At 34.4% G+C, this 27,047-nt stretch overlaps 1 protein-coding gene across 3 annotated transcripts in view; it reads right to left on the reverse strand.

The window, feature by feature from the left end:
- Positions 1–27,047, reverse strand: part of LOC150105370 (OTU domain-containing protein 3-like) — a 191,531-nt gene that overhangs the window by 78,908 nt on the left and 85,576 nt on the right. For all 3 annotated transcript variants that reach the window (XM_090394111.1, XM_090394110.1, XM_090394112.1), the window contains exons 4-5: positions 7,729–7,841; positions 7,517–7,639 (exon numbers count right to left, since the gene is read on the reverse strand). In XM_090394111.1, coding sequence (XP_090250237.1) covers positions 7,517–7,639; positions 7,729–7,841 — 236 coding nt within the window. The remainder of the gene's footprint in view (positions 1–7,516; positions 7,640–7,728; positions 7,842–27,047) is intronic.

Below are 27,047 nucleotides of genomic sequence, written 5' to 3' on the forward strand. Positions count from 1 at the left end.
TTTTCAAAATATACGTGCGTTTTGGCATTTTTTTCCAATATAACCCAGATTCATCCGCATTGAACACCTGGTCTGCACTGCAACCACCTTCTTTAATCATTTTTAAAAGTTCCGCTGGGTGTTTCCAGGCAGCTTCAACGTCTGCTGATGCTCATTCTCCCTGGATTTTAAGATTATATAAAGAAAACCCCTTTTTAAAGTTTTCGAACCAACCCTTACTGGCACAAAATCCATGTTGAGAGATTTCTTCTGAAGAATCTTGATCGAGTTCTTTTAAATGTTTATAAACTTTGAGAGCTTTTTGCTTAATAAGGTGTCCATCCAAAGGGATTTTCTTTTGTGTGCAATCTTCTATCCAAATCATTAGAGATTTCTCCATTTTTTCTATTATAATATCGCAAACACGAGCAACGCGCTTTGCACTTACCGTTGACCCAGCAATAACACTTTCTCGGATTTTATGTTCATTTTGTTTGATTGTTCGAATGGTTGATTCATTTAAATTCAGAGTCCTTGCAACAACTCCTGATTTTTCTCCAATTTTCAACCGATCCAAGATTTTAATTTTTTCTTTGAGAGAAATGAATTCCCTCTACAGTCTTGGTTTTTTCCCTTTCGTTGCAGTTTTAGTGGCCATTACAATAAAAATAAACTTTTACATAAAAAGATTTTAAATGCGCTTTCCTGGCAGAAAACGAAGACAATTTTCAACAACAAACACTTTATACAGTAAACCCTAGATGGCGAACCTATGGCACTCGTGCCATAGGTGGCACGTCTGAGAATTTTGCTGGCATGTAAACGATTTACAGGTGATCCTTTTATACGCTTAAAAATTATTCAAGTTTTTTTTTTAATTGTTACAATACGTACAAGCTGAATTTGTTTTACACAAGACATCAGCTATAAAGACGTTCATATGATTGGTGCGGTATTAACAAAAGATCGCGAGACCCAAAGACAAAAGCAACCGACAAGTGTTGAGTTGAAATGCTGATTCTCTCCAATCGAATTCCATAACATCTGAAACTGTCATAACAACATTCACTATTAGTTTTAACACATTCACAACAGGGTGTCATTTATCGTTCCAATGGAACTTCTCATTACTGACTGGCTCAACTAGTAGGTTAAATCATTCTCTGAGATGTTTTATTTCTTAATTTTTGAAACATTCTGTGTACCACAATCTCACCTAATACAACCTTTTTTATTTTCAAATATGCCTATTACAAGATTGGTTCTTTTTTTAGTTTGGCGAAACTTTGTCTACTAAATTTTCATATTAGTGTGTGCCAGAGATTAGAATTTTTCAAAGTAGCACGAATATTTTTTTATTACAAAACAGCAAAATTTGATAATAGATATTTGCACTACAATAAAATTCGACAGATTGAACAATATTATTGCATTATTTCTTTTCTCCTGTGGGAGAAAAACGGTAAAATGTCACTCGTATAATTATAGCAGATTTTTTATCGGCAAAAATGGTAAGAAAATAATCATTTGCACTTTCATTTCAATACACACAAATGAAAGAACATTGTAAATTCACCAATGAAAAAGAAAATACTACATATTTTTCTTCTGTTATTATCTGGTTTTTTCTTATAATAGAAAGAAGAAATTACTGCACATATTTCTTTTGTCAATATAAGAGTGCAAAAATCTGTAAATTGATTACATTATAGCTGAAAATTCATGCCAGAAAAAATATTTATGTACGAGTTCTAACATCAGCAGATATAACGACATTTTCTTCTAGTTTAGATACGTGACATTATTGAAGTAAAACTTTTGCTACTATTTTACACTAAACTGAATGAGCATGTTCCCCAAGTGATTTACGTTTGTAACAATTGCCTGCAGATTGAATAGGTCTAGCCCCCCCCCCCAACTCAAAAAATAAATGATTATGTAAGAGATGTGCCTTTTTCTCTTAAAAAATTCAAATCCTTTTTTTCAAGATAATTGTATCAAATAATTTAGAATTTTTCGATAATAAAAGTGAAACTGATCACTATAAATAAAGAAATATTTTTTGGCAAAAATACTGCATTATAAAGCCTTTGTTGTCAGTAAAGTGAAGGAAATTTACTATTACTAAACGAAACGACATTCTTGCTTGAGGCAATTTAGTGCGACTTCTGGGAAGCTTTCTCTCTTGTGTTTCTCAAAAGAGTAATCGAAGACTTTTAACTTTTCCTCCAGTTAAGAGGATTATTGTCCAGCATTTCTAAGACGTATTTCAGAAACAGCAATCAGCAGCAATAGAAGTAGTAATATTTAGTTGTTTTTTTAAGAAAAAGAAACAAAAATAACACATGAACTTTCTTTCGTTTGTATACAGTTTTACATATTGAAAATATACCACAGTATTTCTAAATCTTAGAATAATTTCAGCAGACCGCTGAATAGCTGATTTCAGATTCCATATGTAAAGCAAAGAAAGAGTACCGAATTAGATGCTTCCAATATACAACAATATTATTTCTTTATTTCTTTTGTCAAAACGGTAAACTGAAATAAGAGATTTTGAATACTGTCTGAAAGCTGTAGAAATTTAAAGTAACTGAGTTCCAGGACAGGAGTGTGTGTATGGGGGGGGGGGGAGAGTTGCAGTAAAAAATCCGAAAAAATTAGCATAAATTTTGAATCATTCCATACAGGATATTCTTCCTATTATATTTTCAACATATCTACAGTGGTTAAGCACGGGATATTATAGTAATGTGCATCCAACAAAAAGAAAAAAAAAAAAAATCTGTTGCAATTTTAAGCAAAAGAAGACGAAGAGTCTCTGATAAAATACCATTAGTTATAAATTTTTGATACTAAAAAAGAAACAATATTGGAAACCCAGTAATGCAGTTTATAATCATTTGTTCATAAAAAAAAAAAATCGTTCCTAAAATTGAAATGTGACAATCCATATAAAGGTATTTTTCAAAGTAAGAAAGCAAAATGTCATTTTTATTTCACTAAATGTTATTTAAAAATATAAATATTTGACAAAATATTTTAAACGTAAATAAACATTTGAAAATTTGCAAAAAAGAATCTATATTGTCAGTAAAGTGAAGTAAATTTACTATTACTCAAGTATATTCATTGCAAAGGCTGATCTGTGGATTGATTATTTATTTTGGCAGATGTGAAACTTATATGAGGATATATAAGACACAATAAATAAATTATCCAGCATAAAAAAAAAAAAAAAAAAAAAAAAAAAAAAAAAAAAAAAACGATCAAATATCCTAGTAAGTGAGGAAAATTCGAATTAACACAGTACATGTAAAGACAAGTGACTCAAAAGTCACTCGACCACAGTTAATCCGCTAATGGCTCTAAAATCACCGTTAAGGGATTAACAGCAGAGGAGAGTAAATATTTGATAAAAGATAGAATGCCGATGAAGTTTTGATCCATGAAAAATTCTGGGGTGGTCTTGCTATTTCATTCACCTTGGCTGGTAGGAAGGTTAAGAATTACATACATTACTATGAAATAGACTTCGCCAATGTCATCGACGATTTTCCTAACAGAAAAGCAAGAAAATAACATTTCAGAATGTTGAAATTAAAGTTTTACTTTAAAAATAAACATAGTGTTTTAATTTATTTCCCTATACGTCGTTTTTAACTTTTTGTAGTATTTTTGGTGTGTATGGAGGGGGGGGGGGCAAACTCAGGGGCTGCCCTGGGCGGCAAAAGCTCTAGCTACACCACTGCCTAATTGTCCCATTCTTCCCTTGCGGATTCTCATGCCTTGGCACTGCTTCAAGCTACCTCTGAAGCTTGTCATAATCACCTGTCTTGTAATTCTACATAACTGAAAGTCCTTAACTGAAAATTCTACATGTTTAGCAACCTCCCAAGTCAAGACCACATGACTGCTCTCACTGCAGGTAATATGGTCACCTTGGTTATGGACAGATCTTGTGATCCTAACTAGATTCAACACTTACCTCCTCCATTCATGCTGTTTCAAGTAATTATCACTTATTTCCTTCCTGCTACGTGATCTTCTTCATTTCAATCTATCTCTGTAGTTGAAGTCACCCATAATAACTACTCAACCTGTCTTTATATAACCCGTTTGCATCTCCTGGCCTACAGCAGCAGCAACCAACTGTATTTTTTGTCCTACTGGCTATCTCACACCAGACTGCTTCAAACGAACTGCCATCCACAAGCCTGTCTTCCTGATTATCTACATCTTTTGGCTTTTTTTTGGGGAGGGGGGTTGCTACAATTAATCTCCTATCATCAGCAGTATTCCTCCTCCCCATCCTATCTTCTCTATCCTCCCTGAAAATACATTCTCACATTCTACCTCTGTAACTACATCTGCTGTCAGTTAAGTGTCATTAATTCCTGCAACCTTTTAAGGTTGCACCAAATGTGCCAAAAGCTCCTCCCCTCTTGTTCCTGGTACTTATAGGATTCCCTTAGGCCCTCAACCATCTTTACACCTTGTATTGACTACCCCATTCAATTCTGTCACTTGCAAGACTAGATTCTGCATTTTTAGTCATTCTCATACTCAACTGCATTTAGTTTTCCTGACTAGGTGCTTCCACACTTAGTAAATGAAATCTATAGACACCAAATCCTGAATCCATTTAGGTGCATTCCATCAGCATTATATAAGTCCTTCCAACCATCTAATTCCTGCTAACTTTTAAGGTTGCACCAAACTGTGCCAAAAGCTCCCCCCCTCTTGTTCCTGGTACTTGTAGCATTCCCTTAGGCTCTCAACCATCTTTACACCTTGTATTGACTACCCCATTCAATTCTGTCACTTGCAAGACTAGATTCTGCATTTTTAGTCATTCTCATACTCAACTGCATTTAGTTAGGTGCTTCCACACTTAGTAAATGAAATCTAGACACCTAATCCTGAATCCATTTAGGTGCATTCCATCAGCATTATATAAGTCCTTCCAACCATCAAATTCAGTATATAGGCCTGCAGATGCCTCACCATTCCTTCTGCACAACCTCTGTTTTGATTTATTTACAATCAGTGCCCTCTTCCTCAACTCACTTCTATCATACGAGGGTGGTTCCATAAGTTTCCAGGCTGACTAACTTTTAGAGGTGAAAGAAAGAAAACAACTGTGTCTCTTTTCAACTTTTCAACACACTTTTCATGTCTTTGAATATGTCCTTGAAAAAACAGTCTGTACTTTTGTCTGCAAAATGGCCTAAAACTGCATCTTTCACCTCATTGTCATCTGCAAATCTTCTTCCTCGAAGGTCTTTCTTCAGGTTCGAGAAGGATTAATAGTCACTGGGTGGTAGGACCTGGGCTGTAGGCTGAGTGTTCAATCTCCTGGAAGCCACAGTCTTTCACTGCAGCCTTTGCAACAATTACCATATAGACTGGAGCATTGTCACGAAGCAGGCAAGCACCATGATTCAGCATTCTTTGTCTCTTCTCCTTTATGGCATCGAGCAGTTTGTGCAGGAGTGAAGCATAATATTCTGCATTCATGGTGGTATTCCTTTCCTTGAAGTCAATCAAGAGAATTCCCTGGCAATCCCAAAAGATTGCTGCCATGACCTTGGCTTTTCTCAGCAGTGCTTCACCTAGTTTGCCCCACTGCATTTTAGAAAGAGGACCATAATAAAGGACCATGGGTTTCATCCTTGGTGACAATGGATTCCAGCACTTCTCTCTGATTCCTTTTGACAAAGCTCTAAAAACTTGCAGGAACAGATCATACAATGCTCCTGAATTGAAGAGAAAAGTCAGGGCACTCACCTTGCACTGTTCTTTGTCATGTGAAACTTCTCGTGAATGATGTGATAGATGATTGTTATAGAATGTCCCAACCTTGCTGAGATTTCTTTGAACTTCAGCATATTTCTGTCTTTTAAGGCACTTTTTACTGTATCAATCCATCTACATCTTGGTCTTCCTCAACAAGAAAGATATTTTCCTCAGTTATCACTTCCACAGGCCAACCATCACGAGGATCATCTTCGATGCTCTTCCTAGGGAAAACTGTTTAGCCTATTCCTTCATGTTGAAATATGAAGGAGAAGCTTCCCCATAAACACCATCCAATCATTGTTTGATAGCACTTGGAAAAAGCCCTTCTTTGGTGAAAAATGAGATACTCAATTTTTAACATTACAGCCACTTAGCATGCCATGTGTTAGTCACAAACGAATGCCTCCAACTGAATGACACAGGTAGAGAGTTGAAACTTGTACAGTAAGCTCCCCACAGATGGTGCTAAATGTCACGCATCGAGTTTTAAAATTGGTGCGAATTTTGTATGTCAGGCCGGAAACGTTTGGAACCTATCTCATAACACAGCAAGAGATTACAATCTACATTATCTCACTTTTTTTTTTTTCCTTCTTCCATATCTTATCTCATACAATATTTTTCATCTTTCAAGTCATTAGCGCCAGCCAAAACAACCAATTATTTCATCTTACCCTTTTGCATCCTGACAGCTTCATTAATAATTTTTGCACCATGGTAAAAAAGTTATGCTCGTTACGTATTCCTCTTATGATAGAATCACTGTAACAAGTTTTCTCTTTTCCCTCCTTCTTTTGCTTAATCATAGATTCTTATTTCCTACTTTGTACTTCTTGCTCTACCAAACACCTGATGTTTCAGCAATATTTTGATCTTGTGCTTTTCCAATAAAAGGACTCCACAGAAGCAAACTATTTCTTTCACAGGGTCCACTTCATTCTTTTGACTCTCCACCACAGAACTTTCAACAACACAGACAATAGCATTTTCCAGACTTCTGTCAATGTTCTCTACTCCAATATCACATTTTTACTCTCCACACAACTGGCATTCACTCTCAAAACAGTTTCTCACATATTCACTCACCAGTTTTGCTTTCCTCCAAGAAATTTTTCAAGTTTCACAAATGAATGCATCTCACATATACTGCAATGAACAAAATCTCACATATTCAATTCTCCCAATAAAGACACCTTGGCTGCCATTGTTTAACTACATACTGGCACAATAATGATAATATTTACTTTAATGCAAAATACACAACTTTTTCTTAAAATCTAAAAAATTCGATCCTTTGTTTTACTTTACACTCGTAAAATATAAAAGTAAAACAAATTAACTTAATATTATTAATTAAAATTTGGAAAATGATTAATCTTTTAGCAACACTCTAAATATGCCTTCTTTCATGATTCGGCCACAAGCTTTTCCAAAACTTGAAAAAGTTTTGGAAAAGCTTGTGGAAAAAAAGTTTTGGTTCAAAAAAAAGTTTTGAACCAAAACTTTTCCAGTTTTGAGAACATTTTATTCCAAAGTTCTATTCTTGGAATGAAAATATCTCTCTTAAATTCAATATACTAAACTTCCACCATAATAATCTGTTTCTTTGGTCCCTCTAAGTTCACCATAGCACGAGTTGAATGTAGTTCAACTCACAATGAATACTTCATGAAGTATATAAATTTCACGCCTTATGTAACTTCTTGTTAACAAACTTATAATAATTTGTACTTACTGACAACATGATATTTGCTGGTTCTGCTGAATTGTCACTTATTCTTCTGACACTAGAGAAATGTTCTCCATTATGATATGAAATGTGTAGCTCATGGGCTCCAGGCTGATCCGTACCCCTGATCTAAATAATGACAAATTTAAGATTTTTAAGTTATTTAGCATATGAATCAACATTAAACTGAACAACTTTAAAAAAATAATAATAATTACCTGCCACAAAGGAGAGTTTAACTGATGGATAACAATCACTACTTTGTGAAGACGTGCAAATGCTACAATAGCATCATTACCAGCATGGGTTCCTGGCTGAGCCAAATTTGATACTATAAAGAAATGAAAAAGAACTATGAAAACGTCATCTCCTCTCTGATTTGTTAATTTTTTTAGAAATATTCATCTAAGTTTGAATCATTTATTATAAACAGAATGTGTAAAATACGCTCCAGAAATATCACATTCTGGGAGCATGTTGTTGTTGTTTGGAATTGCTCGTTACTAAAGATAGAAGCCAAGTATTATGGATTTCAATTGCATGCAATCTCTGACAGGTTTGCCTGGATTGTGGAATGAAAACCACTGAAACCTGTTGCCTTCACATAAGACCAACTCGCCTTTCAGTTGAAAAGTCCTTATAAAAGTTCATTGTGTCCTACACAGGATTTGAACCTACTTCTTTATCAATTGATACCCAACTGAGCTATGAAAGCTTATATCACAAGAAAAAATCTATAATGTGCACATCATTGATTTCCTGTAAACTATTACTGCCAATATGACATGAAGTGCATTCATTACCTTACATTTTACAACGGTGAATTGACAACCACTGTCTTCTGCCCACATTGTCAATTTATTTAAAGCATCTTGAAAGATATCTACATCACCTTTATCAACTATTGCCCTCCCTAGTTTTGCATCATCAGCAAATGACTGAATGTCCCCCTTCAAATATTCTGCTATATCATTAATGTAAAAATTAAAGAGTAATGGTTCTAGTACCAAGCCCTGAGGCACTCCACTAGTCACCCTCATTTGCTTTGATTCCACTCCACCATACACCACCCTCTGATGTCCATCTATCAGCGCCCTCCATCCATGCCACAAGCCTCATATCCATTCCCATTTGCTCCAACTTATGTAATAGTTTTCAATGCAGTATTCTGTCAAATGCCTTTGCAGTCCAGCAGTATCATGGTGTAACCATTTCCTTTATCCAATTCTGCTGCTGTCACCTTATTATACAAGGGTGGTCTGAAAAGTTCTCGGCCTAACAATGAAAAACGAATTAATAATTTCAATTTTTTTTTTCAACATAATCTCCCTTTTCCAGCGATACTCCAGCACCATTATCCCGTCCCTGTAGTGTTTCTCAGTAAGATCTGCAAAATACCCCTCTACAGCAGCAATCACCTCTTGATTCGAAGAAAAACATTGACCAGCGAGGAAGAGTTTTAGTTTTGGGAAGAGATAGAAGTCAGAAGGAGCCAAATCTAGGGAATAGGGTGGATGTTTCATAGTGCAGATCCCTTGATTTTCCCATTGCCAAAACACCTTTGTGAGCAGGTGCATTGTCTTTATGAAAGATTTTTTTCTTCTGCAAACCAGGTCTTTTCTCACAAATTTTACCATCTAGTCTGGTTAAAAGATCAGAATAATATTCCCCAGTTATTGTTTTACCCTTTTCAATAATAATAAACAAAATGCCTTTAGCATCCCAAAACACCGATGCCATGACCTTTCCTGCTGATGGAACCGACTTTGTCTTCTTTGACGCTGAACAACCGGTTTCTGTCCACTGTTTTGACCGCAGTTTGTATTCTAGTGTGTAATGGTGAATCCAAGTCTCATTCACAGTAATAAATCGATGCATAAAATCAGTTTTATTCTGGTTAAAATGCTCCAAGCACTGTTCAGAAATTTTCATATGAGTGCGTTTTTGATCTGCTGTGAGCAAGCATGGCACCCATCTCGCACAAAGCTTTTTCATTTGCAATTCTTCATGCAAAATATATCTTACACATTCTTTTGAAATGCTTATAGTCTCAGCAATTTCACGCACTTTAACTCGCCGGTCATCCAATACCACATCGTGCACTTGATCAATGATTTCTGGTGTTGTTACACTTTTTGGACATCCTTCATATGGATCATCTTCAGGGCTGGTACAGCCATGTTTAAACTCGACAGCCCATTCCTTAATTGTCGAAAATGAAGGAGAAGAGTACCCATAAACTTTTATGAACTTCAAATGAATTTCTTTTGCCGTTAAACTTTCTTTTACAAAGAAATTTATAACGCATGATACTCAGTTTTATCTATTTCAAGGGATGCATACAACCCTTTTGCTTCAGATAGCTGTATAAAACAGACTACTTGATAGAGTGACTTGCAATTTCACATGGATGCTTATGACATGTGCCAACTTAGAAAAAAAAGAATCTCGCTAAGTGTGTTGCCAACTATGTTCAAGGCCGAGAACTTTTCAGATCACCCTCGTAAAATATCAATAAATTACTGAACAGAAAATACCTTTTACAAAGCATGGCTTTGTCCTGCTTATTTGCATTCCTATCCACCCATTCCTGAATTTTACTTTTAAGAAACTTTAACCAATTTATGCTGACTAAGTTAACCAGGCTTCACTGTAAGGCATAAAAACTAAACTGAGAAAGGCACTGTTCAGTCAAAAACTTTTATTTTATAATATTTAAAAGTCAGTAAGACCAGCCAAAATTTTTCCAATCACATTATAATATTCAAGTGGGGAGAAGAGAGCTCAGTTTTTATTTATTTCCTTCTTTGCCATATAGCAACAATAGCACACTGCAGGGAATATGATAAGGATCTGTATTTAAGTTTTGTAGACATAAAGAAAGCATATGACAAGGTGCCAAGAGAAAAGCTGTTCAAAATGCTACAGTTATATGGTATAAACTGGACATTATATCAAGGAATACTTAGTCTATGTTTGAGTTAGAAGTAATCAGCTAAAGATAGCTTAATGATAAATCAGGTGTGAAACAATGGTGTACATTATCTCCTCTGTTATTCATTATCAATATGGATTGCATTATGAAGGAAAGTGATAATAAACCTGATATCAAAATTCGAGATGTTAATCTCAGCTACTTTGCCTATATAGATGATGGTATACTTTTAAATAAATCCAGTACAAGTCTGCAGGATTCCGTGACTAAATTGGATAACTGCTGTAATAAATTTGGTATGAAAATCAGCAATTAAAAGACAATGAAAACAATAAGAAACATTGATAACATCAACTGCATCCTGAATGGAGAACCTATAAAACAAACAACACATTCTTCAGTGAAGATGGCAAATTAAATATGGAAATAAACAACAGATTTACCAAAGCTGGTATGGTAGGAAGTAAACCGAATAAATTTATATGGAATAAGATAGAAATCAGTCAAAACACTAAACTTACTGTATACAAGACAATGTTCAAACCAATTTTAACTTACGCTGGCAGCTGGGTTAGAAAGAAAACACTTGATCAAAGACTGGAGACCACTAGATATGAAAGTTCTGAGATAGATTAGGGAAGTGAACAGATGGTATCAATGACAGTATCATATTAAAAATTGAGATATTAAGAAATAACCTGACATTGTTAGCATTCAGGAATGTGTTAGCAAGGCTAATCTCAGGTGGTATGGTTATTTAAACAGAATGACAGGAAAAAGCCCCAGAGAAAAACCAACTCTAGGCAGATTGATAAAATAAATAGTGCCTTAGAAGACAGAAATATATGATCTGGATGATACCAATCTTGACATATAACAGATTTATTTGGAGGAAAATTCTAACGGTAAGTTAGTAATGATGTAACTTTTTCATGCAGTACTACAATAATATCATGTATCCCACCACAGCGATGGAACATACCAGGAATTTGATGATTATATACCATAGTATAATCTACTATGAATTATTAAGCTTATTGAGTTGGCGGTAATGAGTAATCAGCACATATATTCAACTATCAACATATAATCAATTTGCAAACTGTTTTCATTCTCTCTCGCACACACAGATGGCAAAGAATACATGCTCTTCATTCTTTCCTTTCGAGAGCAGTATAAACAAAAGATGTAATTTAAAAATTTAGACACAATTACAAAATATTAACTTCCTAACTTTTTCCTTTGGAGATTTGGAGGAAAATTGTAGATAGGAAGTTAGTAATGATGTAAATTTTTCATGTAGTACTATCATATCCTTGAGGGTACATGGCAGGAATTTGATGACGACTTTTTCCTTTAAGGTTAAATGGTATGGAAAACGAGCTCCATAGCCCACAGGAACATAAAAAATTCTGTGCTACTATATATATATATTTTTTTTTTATGAACTGGGATTATTTTTCCAGTTAGCCAATTATTTGGAATCATACCAGAATAAAGGATACTGTTAAATAAGTGTTAATCTTCTTTGTAGGTTAGGTCCTCCATACAGCTCTGAAGAGAGATAAGTGAATGCCTAGTGTTTTATTTAACTTCATTTGGTTAAAATGTTTGATTTACTTCTATTTCTAATTATCTGTGGCACTTTTTATCTTTTGGAATTGCAAAAGTTCTGGTCTCTTGGAACACTAACTGGAAAAATTTATAAAAGATATCTTCTATTCAGTTTTTCATGATTAGAAGGTTTAGAAATCATTCTTATTCCTCACTGTTTTGTAAAATCCTTTCATTCAGAGAAATTTAAATGTTGAACAGCACACACTATATTGATTTATGGAGTCAACTACTGTTTGAGTTATAAACTTTAATAATATTAAAATTCTGCAATTTGAACTTTCCACTGTAAGCTACATTAGGTCTAAAACTACATAATCTGCATAGACCTGACCTTGTGTAGTTAAAGAAAAAATAATAATAAAAAAAACATTCCAGTAAGAAAGATTAATAATTTGTTGGCCTGGCTGGGCAAGTGGTTGGAGTATCTGCTCTCCATCCAACAGGTTGCAGGTTCAAATCCTGCCATGGATATGGCTGTTTGCGATTATAATTAGGGAGATGAATTTCATTGCCCACTGTGAGACTACCAGCCTACTTATTGGAGGGCTGAAGTGGCTTAGAAAGTTCCATGTTTGGTCTCTAGAGTATGGTTTCTTGACTATGTGAAAAAATATAATAATAAAAATAAAATATATATATATATATCTACATGCCTGATCCCATCATTATAGACCTCAAAATTGGGTATCATTTCAATACTAGGAGCAAGAGACTGCCAACTCATCACTGACGAGGTTGAACTAGCCAACAAAGAAAATCAACATTTAAGAAACACTTTCCTTCAAAATAGCTATAGTGAGCACACCACCTCCAAGCCACTCAACTGACATGAAACCAGGGAAATTTCTAATGAAAAAGAAACCAGAGGATCCATCATGTCCCATATATTAACTATGTGTCCATAAAACTAACAAAAATAATTAAGGAAAAAAAATTCTTATTAATGACATTTGGTACTTACATCCTACTTTTAACATTCCATATTTTGTATACATTCACTGGTTTGTTTATGGTATTTATTTAGCCTGTGTGTGTAAAGGAAACAAAGGATCACTAGAATCTTCTGTTGACTTTTTTCTTTTTGAAGTTACTATTCCTTTACAAGTTGCTATTATCTAATATTAATGTTTCTTCTGTTTTTTTGTTTTAGAGAATCAGTATCATGAGGCACTTCAGGCAGCCTGATGATGTGAATAATTGTATTTTTAGCCCACCACTTTTGTTTAAATTTGGTTGTTTATGACTTTTTCACATGACTCTTTAAATTTCCTTACATACAAGATTTTTGTGTTGTGTAAAAGATGATTGCATTTCCAGTCAGTTCTATGGAAGATCCCAGCACACTGTTGAAAAGGCCTGTTTTTCCATGGTGGATTAGGCAGAAATGGTAGTTTTTTTTTTGTTGTTGTTGTTGTTGTCAACTATGAGTTCCATTTCACCAATGAATCAATTGTTACATTTAATTTTGTAGGTTTAAAGGTAGTTTTTATGTTGTATTTCTTTAGATTTCTACTCATTTTTTTCTGATGGGTAGAAAATATACATGGGATAGATATAGTTTTCATGAAACTATTTTTGCTTGGAAATATTTATTTGTCCAGTATTCTGTCAATTTTATTATATCACTTTTCTTTTTTTCACAAATAGAGTTCTCATTCACATTGCATTTCTCTTTTTGAAGTCAGTCAATTGTTATTTGAGTAAATTATAATTGCTCATTTTTTGAGGATGTTTATTATCCCTAGTTTTTGTACTGGGAGTATATATGTACTTATGTAGCATTTAGCATATAGTATATATGTAGTTTTTGTAGGAGAATATATGTATTAACTGACTGGTATGCATAGGTTTGTGATAAATGCTAAATGAGAGACAGTAAAGGCAAATTATCCAAGAAATGATACACTAAGGAATTCTGATGTTTCTTAAGAAATCCTCTTACATAAAATATAGTCAACACTTTATTATCCTAATTAAGGACTATGTTTTAGATAAACGGGGCAAGGGTGCTTAAAGGTCAAAGCTGTATAACTGAGACGAAACCTCCACATGGCCTTTAAAGAAATGTGGAGAACCAACCAGGGCTTCTGACCTAATGTGCAATCCTCACCTTCTCGTGGTGAACCCTGTTAGGTATTATTATTATTATTTGACACCTCCAGGGAGTCCAAAGACTCAACGAGGGAGAGTGTGCCAACAGCATCGTTCGATGCTGTTGGCACACTCTCCCTCGTCCCCTTCCAACTACTAACCGCACTCAAACTTGCTTAACTGAGCCATTATTAGCAGAGGCTCTACCAATCGACTACCCTTTGCGGACAAAGGTTGGTATCTAGCTGGACACTTCCAGCTAAATACCAAGTTCGTTCAGTGTCCAAGTATCTAACTGGACAAACGAAAACAGGCTGCCATGAGATTTGCCACAATATACAATGATGGTACAACATAACAATTTCATGCTCGCTGGTGTTAAATTGTGAATGAAGCTATGTTATGTAATTTATTATTTTTCATTCACATTTAACATTGCTTATTAAATATTAATCACGGTTTATATAAAATTGTTTATTATTCCTTAATTAAGAATTACTAATTAAATATTTATTCAAAACTTGACCTATTATTAGTTTATAAAATAATAATATGTTTAGAAATTTGTGTAACTAAATATATATGGTGTAACGTAAAGTGTTAATTTATATTTAACTGTATACGTAATCAAAAAGTTAAAGAAGTAGCTTAAATATTCTGTTGTTTTATTTTGTGAAATATTTAATGTTATGTAATCACTCATGAATAATAATATTGGACCATACATTACATTAGCGAAATGTTTACGTGCAGTCTGTTGTCATGGAGACGCACGCGTAAACAACCACGAGTGGAGTAGAGCGTGGCGTTCGAACGTAAGGTGGGAGTGAAGGTCATAGATAGAAAGAGAAAAGGAGAAGGAAGGTTATAGATAAGACAGAAAGGGAGAGAGGAATTATTATTAAGCGAGGGAGGAGAGAGTTTTGCGGAACCAGAAGGAAGGCAGCATACAAGTAAAGAAGTAAAAGAAGATTATTGAATCCTCAGGGCAGAAATTTATGAGTATAGTGTTCGGAAGTGAACCAATAAGTAGTGAATCATAAAGTTTAATATTATAAGCGAAGTCAGCTGTTGTTATGAAGAAAGGTTGATGCCGTAATCAGATAAAAAGGAAACTGGACAGTCAATGCGAAAATTCTGATTAGTTCCAGTTAATCTGGATTACGATTTTAATTCTGTGTTGCCCTAGGAAAAGGTTATATTGATTACTTGGAGAAAAGTGAATAAGAATAGATATCAATACCTAATTACTGTTGTTTGGAATAGTGAAGTGCGACTAACAGTAGTATAGTTTGAACTGTGGAGAAATTTTATTATGTGTGTTCCGCTAATGTTAATTAAGTTAATTCATAAGTGCTCTCTCAATAATTTGATGTATTGAAGAATTTGTCTGGTAAGAGTAGTTGTATAAGTTTCTCTATTCTAGCATTAACTGTAATATACCTCCGATGCTCAAGGTCCGGGAATATATTTGCTTGGAATATGGCTTACGTAGTTTATTGCCTGCTGTGAATATAAACATTGAGCTGATAGATTTGTGAAGACTGAATAAAATGTGAAATTGTTATATTAACTTCAGATAAGAAGATTTGTGTTTTTTGAGACTGTGAATAGTATATGAAAGTTAGAACATTGAATTAGCATCAGTGACCTAAGAAGATGTGTTAAGTTAATTGTATAGTTCCATTTTAAAATAGAGTTCTTGTATTTGTTGACCATATCATATATTAAATGTTTTATTTTGTTGATCTAAATATTGTGTTTGCCTGAATTCCTTATTATTGCACCGTTCATAAATATTCGAATCTTGCGGGAACCCCAAGTAAAAATGATAATAGATGATTCGGCCTAATGAGATGACTGTTAACTTAATTTAGAACTGATCCTACTATTTATATAGACTAATCTAAGAATAGGGTGGCGCAGTATAAATATAAATTTCCCTACTTTTGGATCGGTGATCATTTCGTAATTAGTTGTATTATTCATAAAAGTGACTTGAAACTAGATAGAATTAGAACACGACAGAAAGGAACCGTCACGACAAATGGCGCAGCAGTCGACAGGATGTGATTTAATAGGTAGGAATTAAATTTAACAACTATAAGATAAGAAATTGAATTTAAGTTTAGTGATAATAATCGTAGAATTACTCCCTAAAATTTTAGAAAGTGAAATAATTAAATCACAGTGAACTGGTTATAATTTGGACTCAGGCAAAGATAAAAGTTAATTTTAAAGTAAAAAGATTGAATTAATTGAGATAGTAATTTATTAATCACTATGGCTGTCACATCAACCTCTGAAATGAATGACAGTGAATTCTTTCGTACGGTAAACCCGCAACAGGTTTTTCCCCAATATTCAGGTGAAGAATCAGATGATGTACTATTTTTCTTTACCTATGTTGAAAAACTTAGAGAAATTGCAGGTTGGACTGATTTTCAATTGCTAGTTCTGATTAGAAGTAAGTTGGTAGGTAAAGCAAAAACATTTTTGCATTCTTCTCCAATACTTCGAGAAACTTTTGAGTATTCCAAATTTAAAGACACCTTATTGTCTCAATTTTGTAAACTTAGAAGTGTAGGTCCTAACTTGTGGAAATTGCAGAAAATTGTTCAAAAGGATAAAGAGACTGTTACTGATTTTCACAATCGGTTATTAACATTGGCCAACAGTTTGAATGTTACTGGTGAAGATAAACCTCACTTAGATTGGGCTGTGTTCCAACAATTTAGACAAGGTGTTAGGCAAGAATTAAGAGAAACAGCCTACAAGAAGAAAATTTCTACTTTAGAAGAGTGTCTCAAAAGTGTTAAGGAAAAAGAACAAATACTAGGAGACCTTTATCCCTCAACTAATGCAAGTCTTGTGAATGTCGTGAATAAAACTGATAGTTCATTCAACCAATCAGAAATAGAAAAGAGAAGTAAAGTTGAAAAGGGAAAAGCAAGGAATACTGGAGAAAATTCAAGTAGTGTAAACTATGTGACAGAGACTAAAGAGCAATTGGACAGGAAACTGATGACAGAAGTAAAAACTTTAATTCACCAGGAAGTGAATAAGTTAAATCAGCCTATAATGGATAGTCTTAATGAAGTTGTGAGACAGTTATCAGCTATTAATTTGAAGTCTCAAGAAAATCAAAACCCCACTACAGGTAAAATTGATGAGATGATCAAACATGAGGTTGAAAAACAAAGTCAACCTATTTTAAGTAGTCTAGATAGGGTAATGCGAAGATTAAATGATGTTAGACAACAAATGTCTGCTATTCCTCAATCTAAGACAGAGAAAAAGCAAAGAAATCCTCTTAGGTGTTACAATTGCAACAAAGTTGGACATTATGCCAGGAACTGCTTCCATAACAAAGAAAACTACTATAACAACAAATGGAACTCAAAATTTGGATATGTGAACCACAGAAGAAATAATGGAATTCAGAAACACCAGGCACCTAATGAAAGAATGATGACAGTTAGAGGAGAAATCCTGGGTTCTAAATGTGATATCTTATTAGATACAGGATGCAATGCCTCTACCATCAGGATGGATTATTTCCTAACATTAAAAAACAAACTGTGGAAGAGCACTGCCAAGCTGAGACAACCTGTAAGGATTACTTCTCTCTCAGACTCAAACTTTGTGGCATATGAAAAGCTTCGAGCAAGAATATACCTGCCAGAATTTGGACTGTACGTGTGGCAAGACCTACTTGTTGTCCCCACTACTTCCAATCTAAGTTCTCACATTATCTTGGGAACAAACTTCTTAGCAAGATATAAATTTTCTTGTGACTTTTCTAAGGAGGAAATAACCCTGATGAACAAAAGGAGATGTACTAGAAGAAATGAAATTCATAATTATGATAAGTCTAAGTATCAAACAAAACAGCTTAGATTGCCACTTGAATCAGGACCATCTACTGAAGAAAAATCAGCTGTGAATCAATCATCTAATAGAGATAGTGGTGATAACTCTTATGTACATATTCAATCTGATACTCCTCTTCTTACTGATGAACAAAAAGTAGTAGTGACGAAGCCCAAATCAGAAGTTACCACTAATAGTAAACTAAAGGTTGAAGTCAATTTTGGTAAAATGTCTAATCTATATCGTAGAACAAACCACCAAGTTGTGAGACAACAAAGACTTAATTCTAATAATGGAGAACGTGAATTTATTTCAAAGAAGAGAATCCTATACTACAAACTTGAAAAACATGCAGAAAGTGATAATAATAGTAATAAGAGAATTGATGATAAGGTGAAAGACAATAAAGGCACAAAACATAATAAAGAACCAAGTTTCAGTAGAACTGGCTATTACTTGAGAAATCGAAAAGGAAATATGTAATCCAGTTTTTTTTTAAAGGAGCCTAGTGTAAAAAGAAAAATTTTTCTTATAATAAAAATTTTTCAAAGAAAGGGTGAGCCTATGTTAAATTGTGAATGAAGCTATGTTATGTAATTTATTATTTTTCATTCACATTTAACATTGCTTATTAAATATTAATCACGGTTTATATAAAATTGTTTATTATTCCTTAATTAAGAATTACTAATTAAATATTTATTCAAAACTTGACCTATTATTAGTTTATAAAATAATAATATGTTTAGAAATTTGTGTAACTAAATATATATGGTGTAACGTAAAGTGTTAATTTATATTTAACTGTATACGTAATCAAAAAGTTAAAGAAGTAGCTTAAATATTCTGTTGTTTTATTTTGTGAAATATTTAATGTTATGTAATCACTCATGAATAATATTGGACCATACATTACATTAGCGAAATGTTTACGTGCAGTCTGTTGTCATGGAGACGCACGCGTAAACAACCACGAGTGGAGTAGAGCGTGGCGTTCGAACGTAAGGTGGGAGTGAAGGTCATAGATAGAAAGAGAAAAGGAGAAGGAAGGTTATAGATAAGACAGAAAGGGAGAGAGGAATTATTATTAAGCGAGGGAGGAGAGAGTTTTGCGGAACCAGAAGGAAGGCAGCATACAAGTAAAGAAGTAAAAGAAGATTATTGAATCCTCAGGGCAGAAATTTATGAGTATAGTGTTCGGAAGTGAACCAATAAGTAGTGAATCATAAAGTTTAATATTATAAGCGAAGTCAGCTGTTGTTATGAAGAAAGGTTGATGCCGTAATCAGATAAAAAGGAAACTGGACAGTCAATGCGAAAATTCTGATTAGTTCCAGTTAATCTGGATTACGATTTTAATTCTGTGTTGCCCTAGGAAAAGGTTATATTGATTACTTGGAGAAAAGTGAATAAGAATAGATATCAATACCTAATTACTGTTGTTTGGAATAGTGAAGTGCGACTAACAGTAGTATAGTTTGAACTGTGGAGAAATTTAATTATGTGTGTTCCGCTAATGTTAATTAAGTTAATTCATAAGTGCTCTCTCAATAATTTGATGTATTGAAGAATTTGTCTGGTAAGAGTAGTTGTATAAGTTTCTCTATTCTAGCATTAACTGTAATATACCTCCGATGCTCAAGGTCCGGGAATATATTTGCTTGGAATATGGCTTACGTAGTTTATTGCCTGCTGTGAATATAAACATTGAGCTGATAGATTTGTGAAGACTGAATAAAATGTGAAATTGTTATATTAACTTCAGATAAGAAGATTTGTGTTTTTTGAGACTGTGAATAGTATATGAAAGTTAGAACATTGAATTAGCATCAGTGACCTAAGAAGATGTGTTAAGTTAATTGTATAGTTCCATTTTAAAATAGAGTTCTTGTATTTGTTGACCATATCATATATTAAATGTTTTATTTTGTTGATCTAAATATTGTGTTTGCCTGAATTCCTTATTATTGCACCGTTCATAAATATTCGAATCTTGCGGGAACCCCAAGTAAAAATGATAATAGATGATTCGGCCTAATGAGATGACTGTTAACTTAATTTAGAACTGATCCTACTATTTATATAGACTAATCTAAGAATAGGGTGGCGCAGTATAAATATAAATTTCCCTACTTTTGGATCGGTGATCATTTCGTAATTAGTTGTATTATACATAAAAGTGACTTGAAATTAGATAGATTTAGAACACGACAGAAAAAGAGTCGTCACGACACTGGGGCATCAACCAGTTAAACAAGGCCCCCTTTGTTTTCGTTATTTCGCTGTTTGCCCAGGGAACCAGGGCAAACAGCGAAAAGTCACCTACTGGAACAAATCTTAAAACACACCCCAACTCAATCATCCCAGTTCAAGATCGGTACTATCAACATAAAGAAACCTGAATGGCAAAGAAATGGAGCTAGCTGAGGAATTATATAAGTACCAGATCGACATAATAGGGGCAATTGAAAAAAAAAAGACAAAACTGGCGAGATCTTTCTGAGCAATAAATACTAAATGTTATATTCAGGCAAAAGTAATCAAGGAAAACAAGGAGTAGCCATAGTATTCAACACAAATACGGGGCTATTCTTCTTGAATGACGGGCAGTCTCAAGTAGAGTGATGTGGGCAAATATCAGAATGGGGATCTGGACAATAAGAATTATTTGTGCCTATGCTCCCACAGAAGACTATACCAAGGTAGAAGTGGAAGAATTTTTTTAAGGCTTTAGAGAAAGCAAACTGACACAATGAAAAAGGAAAAGTTGGTCCTCGTTGGGAATCTAAATAGCAGAGTAGGAAATGATTGTCAGACATACAATGAATTTCTGCTCAGGACATGGACTGGTTATCATTAACACAATGTTCCAACATAAAAATGTGCAAATTCAAATGGAGAGAAGAGGCAAGGAATAAGTCTCATTGACTACGTTATTGTTGATAGTGATGTTTTCTCCCTGATGCAGGACACCAGAGTGTACAGAGGATTTGAAATTTGAAGTGATCACTATTTAGCCTGGAGAAGGATAAAATTGAGTTTCATATTGAAAAGAAGAACATGTAAGAAAGTTTTAAAGCAAATAAAAGTTGAGCAGCTCTCAGATATGAACTGTAGACTAAAATACACAAACATTATTCAAGAAAAATTAAAGAGTTTGAGAACAGGAACAAAACCTTGGAGATTCAGTGACATACCCTGAAGAAAACACTGACTGATTCAGCCAGAGAGGCATGTGGTGAGGTTGTCTGCAAAGATAGAAAAATCAGAACTCCATGGTGGACACAGGAAGTTAAAGAGGCAGTGAAAGGAAAAGAAAAAAGCATATCAAAAAAAGTCCTTGACAAATAAGTCAGCTTGTGCTCTTAGAAAATATAGACACAAATGTAAGAAAGCTAAACGTTGTGTAAAACTAGCTAAACAAAAGTCATGGGAAGACTTTGGTAAGAACATAGAAAATAAATATCAAGAAGATGGCAAGATATTCTGGAGGTTATTGAAGAAGCTCAGAAATTGAGCAAAGAGTGCTGTAAAAGGAATTGGAGATGATAAAAGTGATATTAAAACTGGAGAAAAAGATATCCTTGAAGTATGGAGTAATTACTTCAAAAAATTGCTAAGTGAAACTAGCAGAGAGGATTACCCATCGATAAAAAAACACTGAATAGGCATGCAATCAGGAATACATATCTAAACTTGAAGTAGAAAAAAGCCATCAAAAGTCTGAAATATGGAAAGGCAAGAGGAGTAGATGATATTCGACCAAAAATGCTCAAGTATGGAGGAATAAAAGTCTTGCAGTGGCTGCACTGCACAGTTCAGAAAGCCTGGACAGAGGGATGAATTCCGAATGATTGGAGTAGAGCTTTCATAGTACCCATATATCATCATCATCATCAAATTCCTGCCATGTACCCTCAAGGGGGGTGTACAGGATATGATAGTACTACATGAAAAAAATTACATCATTATTAATTTCCTATCTACAATTTTCCTCCAAATCAGTCTGTTACTTGTCAAGACTCCAACATTATCAGATCTTATATTTCTATCGTCTAAGGCACTTTGTACCGTATCAATCCACCTATATCTTGATCTTCCTCTGGGTCATTTTGCTGCCAACCTGGCAGAGAACACTTGTTTTGCTAATCTTTCTTCGCCCATTCTGTTTAAGTGACCATACCTCCTGAGATTAGCTCTGCTAACGCATTCCTGAATGCTGACAATGTCAATTTCTTTCCTAATATCCTCGTTTTTAATATGATATTGCCATTGATGCCATCTGTTCACGCCTCTAATCTTTCTCAGGTCTCTCACATCTGCGGTCTCTAGTCTTTGGTCAAGTGTTTTACTTCTGACCGAGCTCTCAGCTCCATAAGTTAAAACTGGTTTGAACACTGTCTATACAGCTAATTTAGTGTTCCGACTAATTTCTCTCTTATTCCATATGAATTTCTTCAATTGACTTCCCACCATACCAGCTTTGCTGATTCTGTTGCCTATTTCTATATTTAATTTACCATCTTCACTAAAAATTGTGCCTAAGTAGCTGAAATGTTTTACTTGTTCCACAGATTCTCCATTCACAACACAGTTGACATTTTCAATGATTCTGCCTATTTTCATTGTCTTTGTCTTTTTATTGCTGACCTTCATACCATATCTATTACAACAGCTATTCAATTTAGTCAGAGAATCTTGCAGACTTGTAGCAGATTTATTTAGAAGTATAACATCATCTGCATAAAGCAAAGAGCTGACATTAACATCTCCAATTTTGATATCATGTCTTCATAATACGATCCATATAGATAATGAATAACAGAAGGAATAATGCACATCCTTGTCTCACACCAGATTTAACATTAAAACATCTTCTTGTACTTCCTTCAATTCTAACTGCTGACTTACAACTCAAATAAAGACTAAGTATTGCTTGATATAATGCCCCATTGACACCATATAACTGTAGCGTATTGAATAGCTTCTCTCTTGGCACCTTGTCATATGCCTTTTCCAAATCGACAAAACTTAAATACAGATCTTTGTTATATTCCCATGCTTTCTTGACTATTTGTCGTAAAGTGAAGATGTGATCCTGACAGCCTCTTTTTGGCCTGAATCCAGCTTGTTCTTCACCAAGCTTTTCTTCCACAATTCTTCTCAACCGTTTCTCAAGTATACTGGCATAGATCTTGCCAGGAACACTCAGTAGGGAAATACCTCTGTAATTCTTACATTCAGTTTAATTTCCCTTTTTATATATGGGTACTATGAGAGCTCGACTCCAATCATCGGGAATTCGCCCCTCTGTCCAGGCTTTCTGAATTATGCAGTGCAGCCACTGTAAGACTCCTATACCACTTCAGCATTTCTGGTCGAATATCATCTACTCCTGCTGCCTTTCCACGTTTCAAGCCTTTGATGGCTTTTCCTACTTCAAGTATGGGTATGTATTCCTCACTGAATGCCTGGTCAGTGTTTTTTACCACTGTGCTGTCATCACTGCTTGTTTCATTTAGCAGTTTTTCAAAGTAATTACTCCATACTTCAAGGATATCTTTTTCTCCCGTTTTCATGTCACCTTTATCATCTCTAACTCCTTTTACAGCACTCTTTCCTCCATTCCTAAACTTCTTCAACAACCTCCAGAATATTTTGCCACCTTCTTGATATTTATTTTCTATATTCTTGCCAAAGTCCTCCCATGACTTTTGTTTAGCTAGTTTTACACACTGTTTAGCATTCTTGCATTTGTCTCTGTATTCTCTAAGAGCACAAGCTGACTTATTTGCCAGGAACGTTTGATATGCTTTCTTCTTTCCCTTCACTGCCTCTTTAACTTCCTGTGTCCACCATGGAGTTCTGATTTTTCTATCCTTGCAGACAACTTCACCACATGCCTCTCTAACTGAATCAATCAGGGCTTTCTTCAAGGCTTGCCAGTGAATCTCCAAGGTTTGATTTCTGTTCCAAACTGTTTCATTTTTTCTTCAATAATCTTTGTGTATTTTAGTTTACAGTTCACATCTGAGAGCTGCTCAACTTTTATTCACTTTAAAACTTTCTTACATATCATTCTTTTCAATATGAAATTTAATTTTATCCTGCTCAAGACTAAATAGTCCTGAGCAGGATAAAACTTCCAATTTCAAATTCTCTGTACACTCTGGTGTCCTGCACCAGGGAGAAAACATCACTATCAACAATAACATAGTCAATGAGACTTTTCTTATTCCTTGCCTCTTCTCTCCATGTGAATTTGTGCACATTTTTATGTTGGAACACGGTGTTAGTAATAATCAGTCCATGTCCTGAGCAGAAATCCAACAGATATTTGCCATTATTATTAGGTTTGCTCTTTTCTCCAAATTTTCCCAAAATATTTTTGTATGTCTCACAATCATTTCCTACTCTGCTATTTAGATTTAGATCCCCAACAAGGACCAACTTTTCCTTTTTCATTGTGTCAGTTGCTTTTTCTAAACCCTCAAAAAATTCCTCAACTTCTACTTTAGTAGAACCTTCTGTGGGACCATAGGCACAAATAAGTCTCATTGTCCAGTTCCCCATTCTCATATTTGGCTGCATTACTTTACTTGAGACTGACTGCCATTCAAGAAGATTAGTCTCGTATTTAGTGTTGAATACTATGGCTACTCCTTCTTTTCCTTGATTGTCATTGCCTGAATATAACATTTTGTATTTATTGCTCAGAAAGATCTCACCAGTTTTTGTCTTTTTTGTTTCAGTCACCCCTATAATGTCGATCTGGTACTTATCTAATTCCTCAGCTAGTTCCATTTCTTTGCCATTCAGGCTTCTTATGTTGATAGTACCGATATTTAACTCTGGTGATGTTGAGTTGGGGTGTATAAAGCCCATATATAAAAAGCGAAATAAAACTTAATGTGAGAATTACAGAAATATTTGTCTACTGAGTGTTCCTGGTAAGATTTATGCAAGTATACTTGAAAAACGGTTGAGAAGGATTGTGGAAGAAATGCTTGGTGAAGAACAAGCTGGATTCAGGCCAAATAGAGGCTGTCAGGGTCAGATCTCCACTTTACAACAAATAGTTGAGAAATCATGGTAATATAACAAATATCTCATCATCATCATCATCAAATTACTGACCTGTACCCTCAAGGGGTGTATAGATTATTATAGTACTACATGAAAATACATCATTACTAACTTCCTATCTACAATTTTTATCCAAATCAGTCTGTTACTTGTCAAGATTCCAACATTATCAGATCTTATATTTCTATTGTCTAAGAATCTAACAAGATCTGTATTTAACCTTTGTAGATCTGGAAAAGGCATATGACAAGGTGCTAAGAGAGAAGGTATTCAAAACGCTACACTTATACAGTGTCAATGGGGCATGATATCAAGCAATACTTAGTCTTTATTTGAGTTGTAAGTCAGCAGTTAGAATTGAAGGAAGTACAAGAAGATGTTTTAATGCTAAATCTGGTAGTCAGTCAAGGATGTACATTATCCCCTCTGTTATTCATTATCTATATGGATCACATTATGAAGAAAACTGGTATTAAACCTGATATCAAAATTAGAGATGTTAATCTCAGCTCTTTGCTTTATGTGGACAATGTTATACTTCTAAATAAATCTGCTACAAGTCTGCAAGATTCCCAATGAGGGAATCAATTATTGGGAACTTCAATTATTCAGTTAGAATAATTGAAGTAAGAATAACTTCAATTATTCTAACTGAAGTTATTCTTACTTCAGTTAGAATAACTGTTGTAATAGATATGGTATGAAGGTCAGCAATAACAAGACGAAGACTATGAAAATAGGCAGAAGCATTGAAAATATCAACTGCCTAGTGAATGGAGAACCTGTAGAACAAGTAAAATATTTCAGCTACTTAGGCACGATTTTTAATGAAGATGGTAAATTAAATATGGAAATAGACAACAGAATCAACAAAGCTGGTGTGGTAGGAAGTCAACTGAATAAATTTATATAGAATAAGAGAGAAATTAGTCAAAACACTAAATCAGCTGTATACGAGACAGTGTTCAAACCAATTTTAACTTATGAATCTGAGAGCTGGGTCAGAAGTAAAACACTTGACCAAAGACTAGAGACTCCTGAGAAAGATTAGGAGGCATGAACAGATGGCATCAATGGCAATATCATATTGAAAACGAGGATATTAGGAAAGAAGTTGACATTATCAGCATCCAGGAATGCATTAGCAGAGCTAATCACAGGTAGTATGGTCATTTAAACAGAATGGGCGAGGAAAGATTGGCAAAACAAGCGTTCTCTGCCAGGCTGGCAGGAAAGCGACACCCAGAGGAAGACCTAGATATAGGTGGATTGATACAGTAAAAAGTGCCGTAGAAGATAGAAATATATGATCTGATAATGTTGGAGTCTTGACAGGTAACAGACTGATTTCGAGGAAAATAGTAGATAGGAAGTTAGTAATGATGTAATTTTTCATTTGTAGTACTGTCATATCCTGTGCACCCTTTGAGGATACATGGCAGGAATTTGATGATGTTTTAGATAAATAAGATATCTTAATCGGTTTTGACATCTCTGTCCTGTTTACAAACATCCCCATCAATAACATCATTCTCATTCTACAAAATTTTCTGCACAACATTACAGCCCTCTTTGCTCATGAGCTATGCCCAGATTACTTCATGTGACAAAACAATTTCTACCTTCAAAAAGAAGGAACAGCAATGCACTCACTACTATTCTCCCTATCACTAACTTCCTTTTGGAAACTTTCAAGAAGAAAGCTCTAGAATCTGCAAATTTAAAACTGAAGGTTTGGCTTAGATAATATGTTGAGGACATATCCCTAATTTTTTTCATAAGACAACCAAACCTAAACAAGTGCCTCAGCCATTTAAACAAACCAACAAACAAATGTAAGTGTATACAATTCACAATAGAAATAGAAAAACAAAATTCTTACCATTCTTGAATACACTTGCAAGTTGGATTTTGTCGGATTGTTTCTCATTTAGC

This window comes from Typopeltis vanoorti, chromosome 6 (assembly GCF_054136105.1).
Source record: "Typopeltis vanoorti isolate ZY-2024b chromosome 6, IOZ_Tvanoo_1.0, whole genome shotgun sequence".
Lineage (NCBI taxonomy): Eukaryota > Metazoa > Arthropoda > Arachnida > Uropygi > Thelyphonidae > Typopeltis > Typopeltis vanoorti.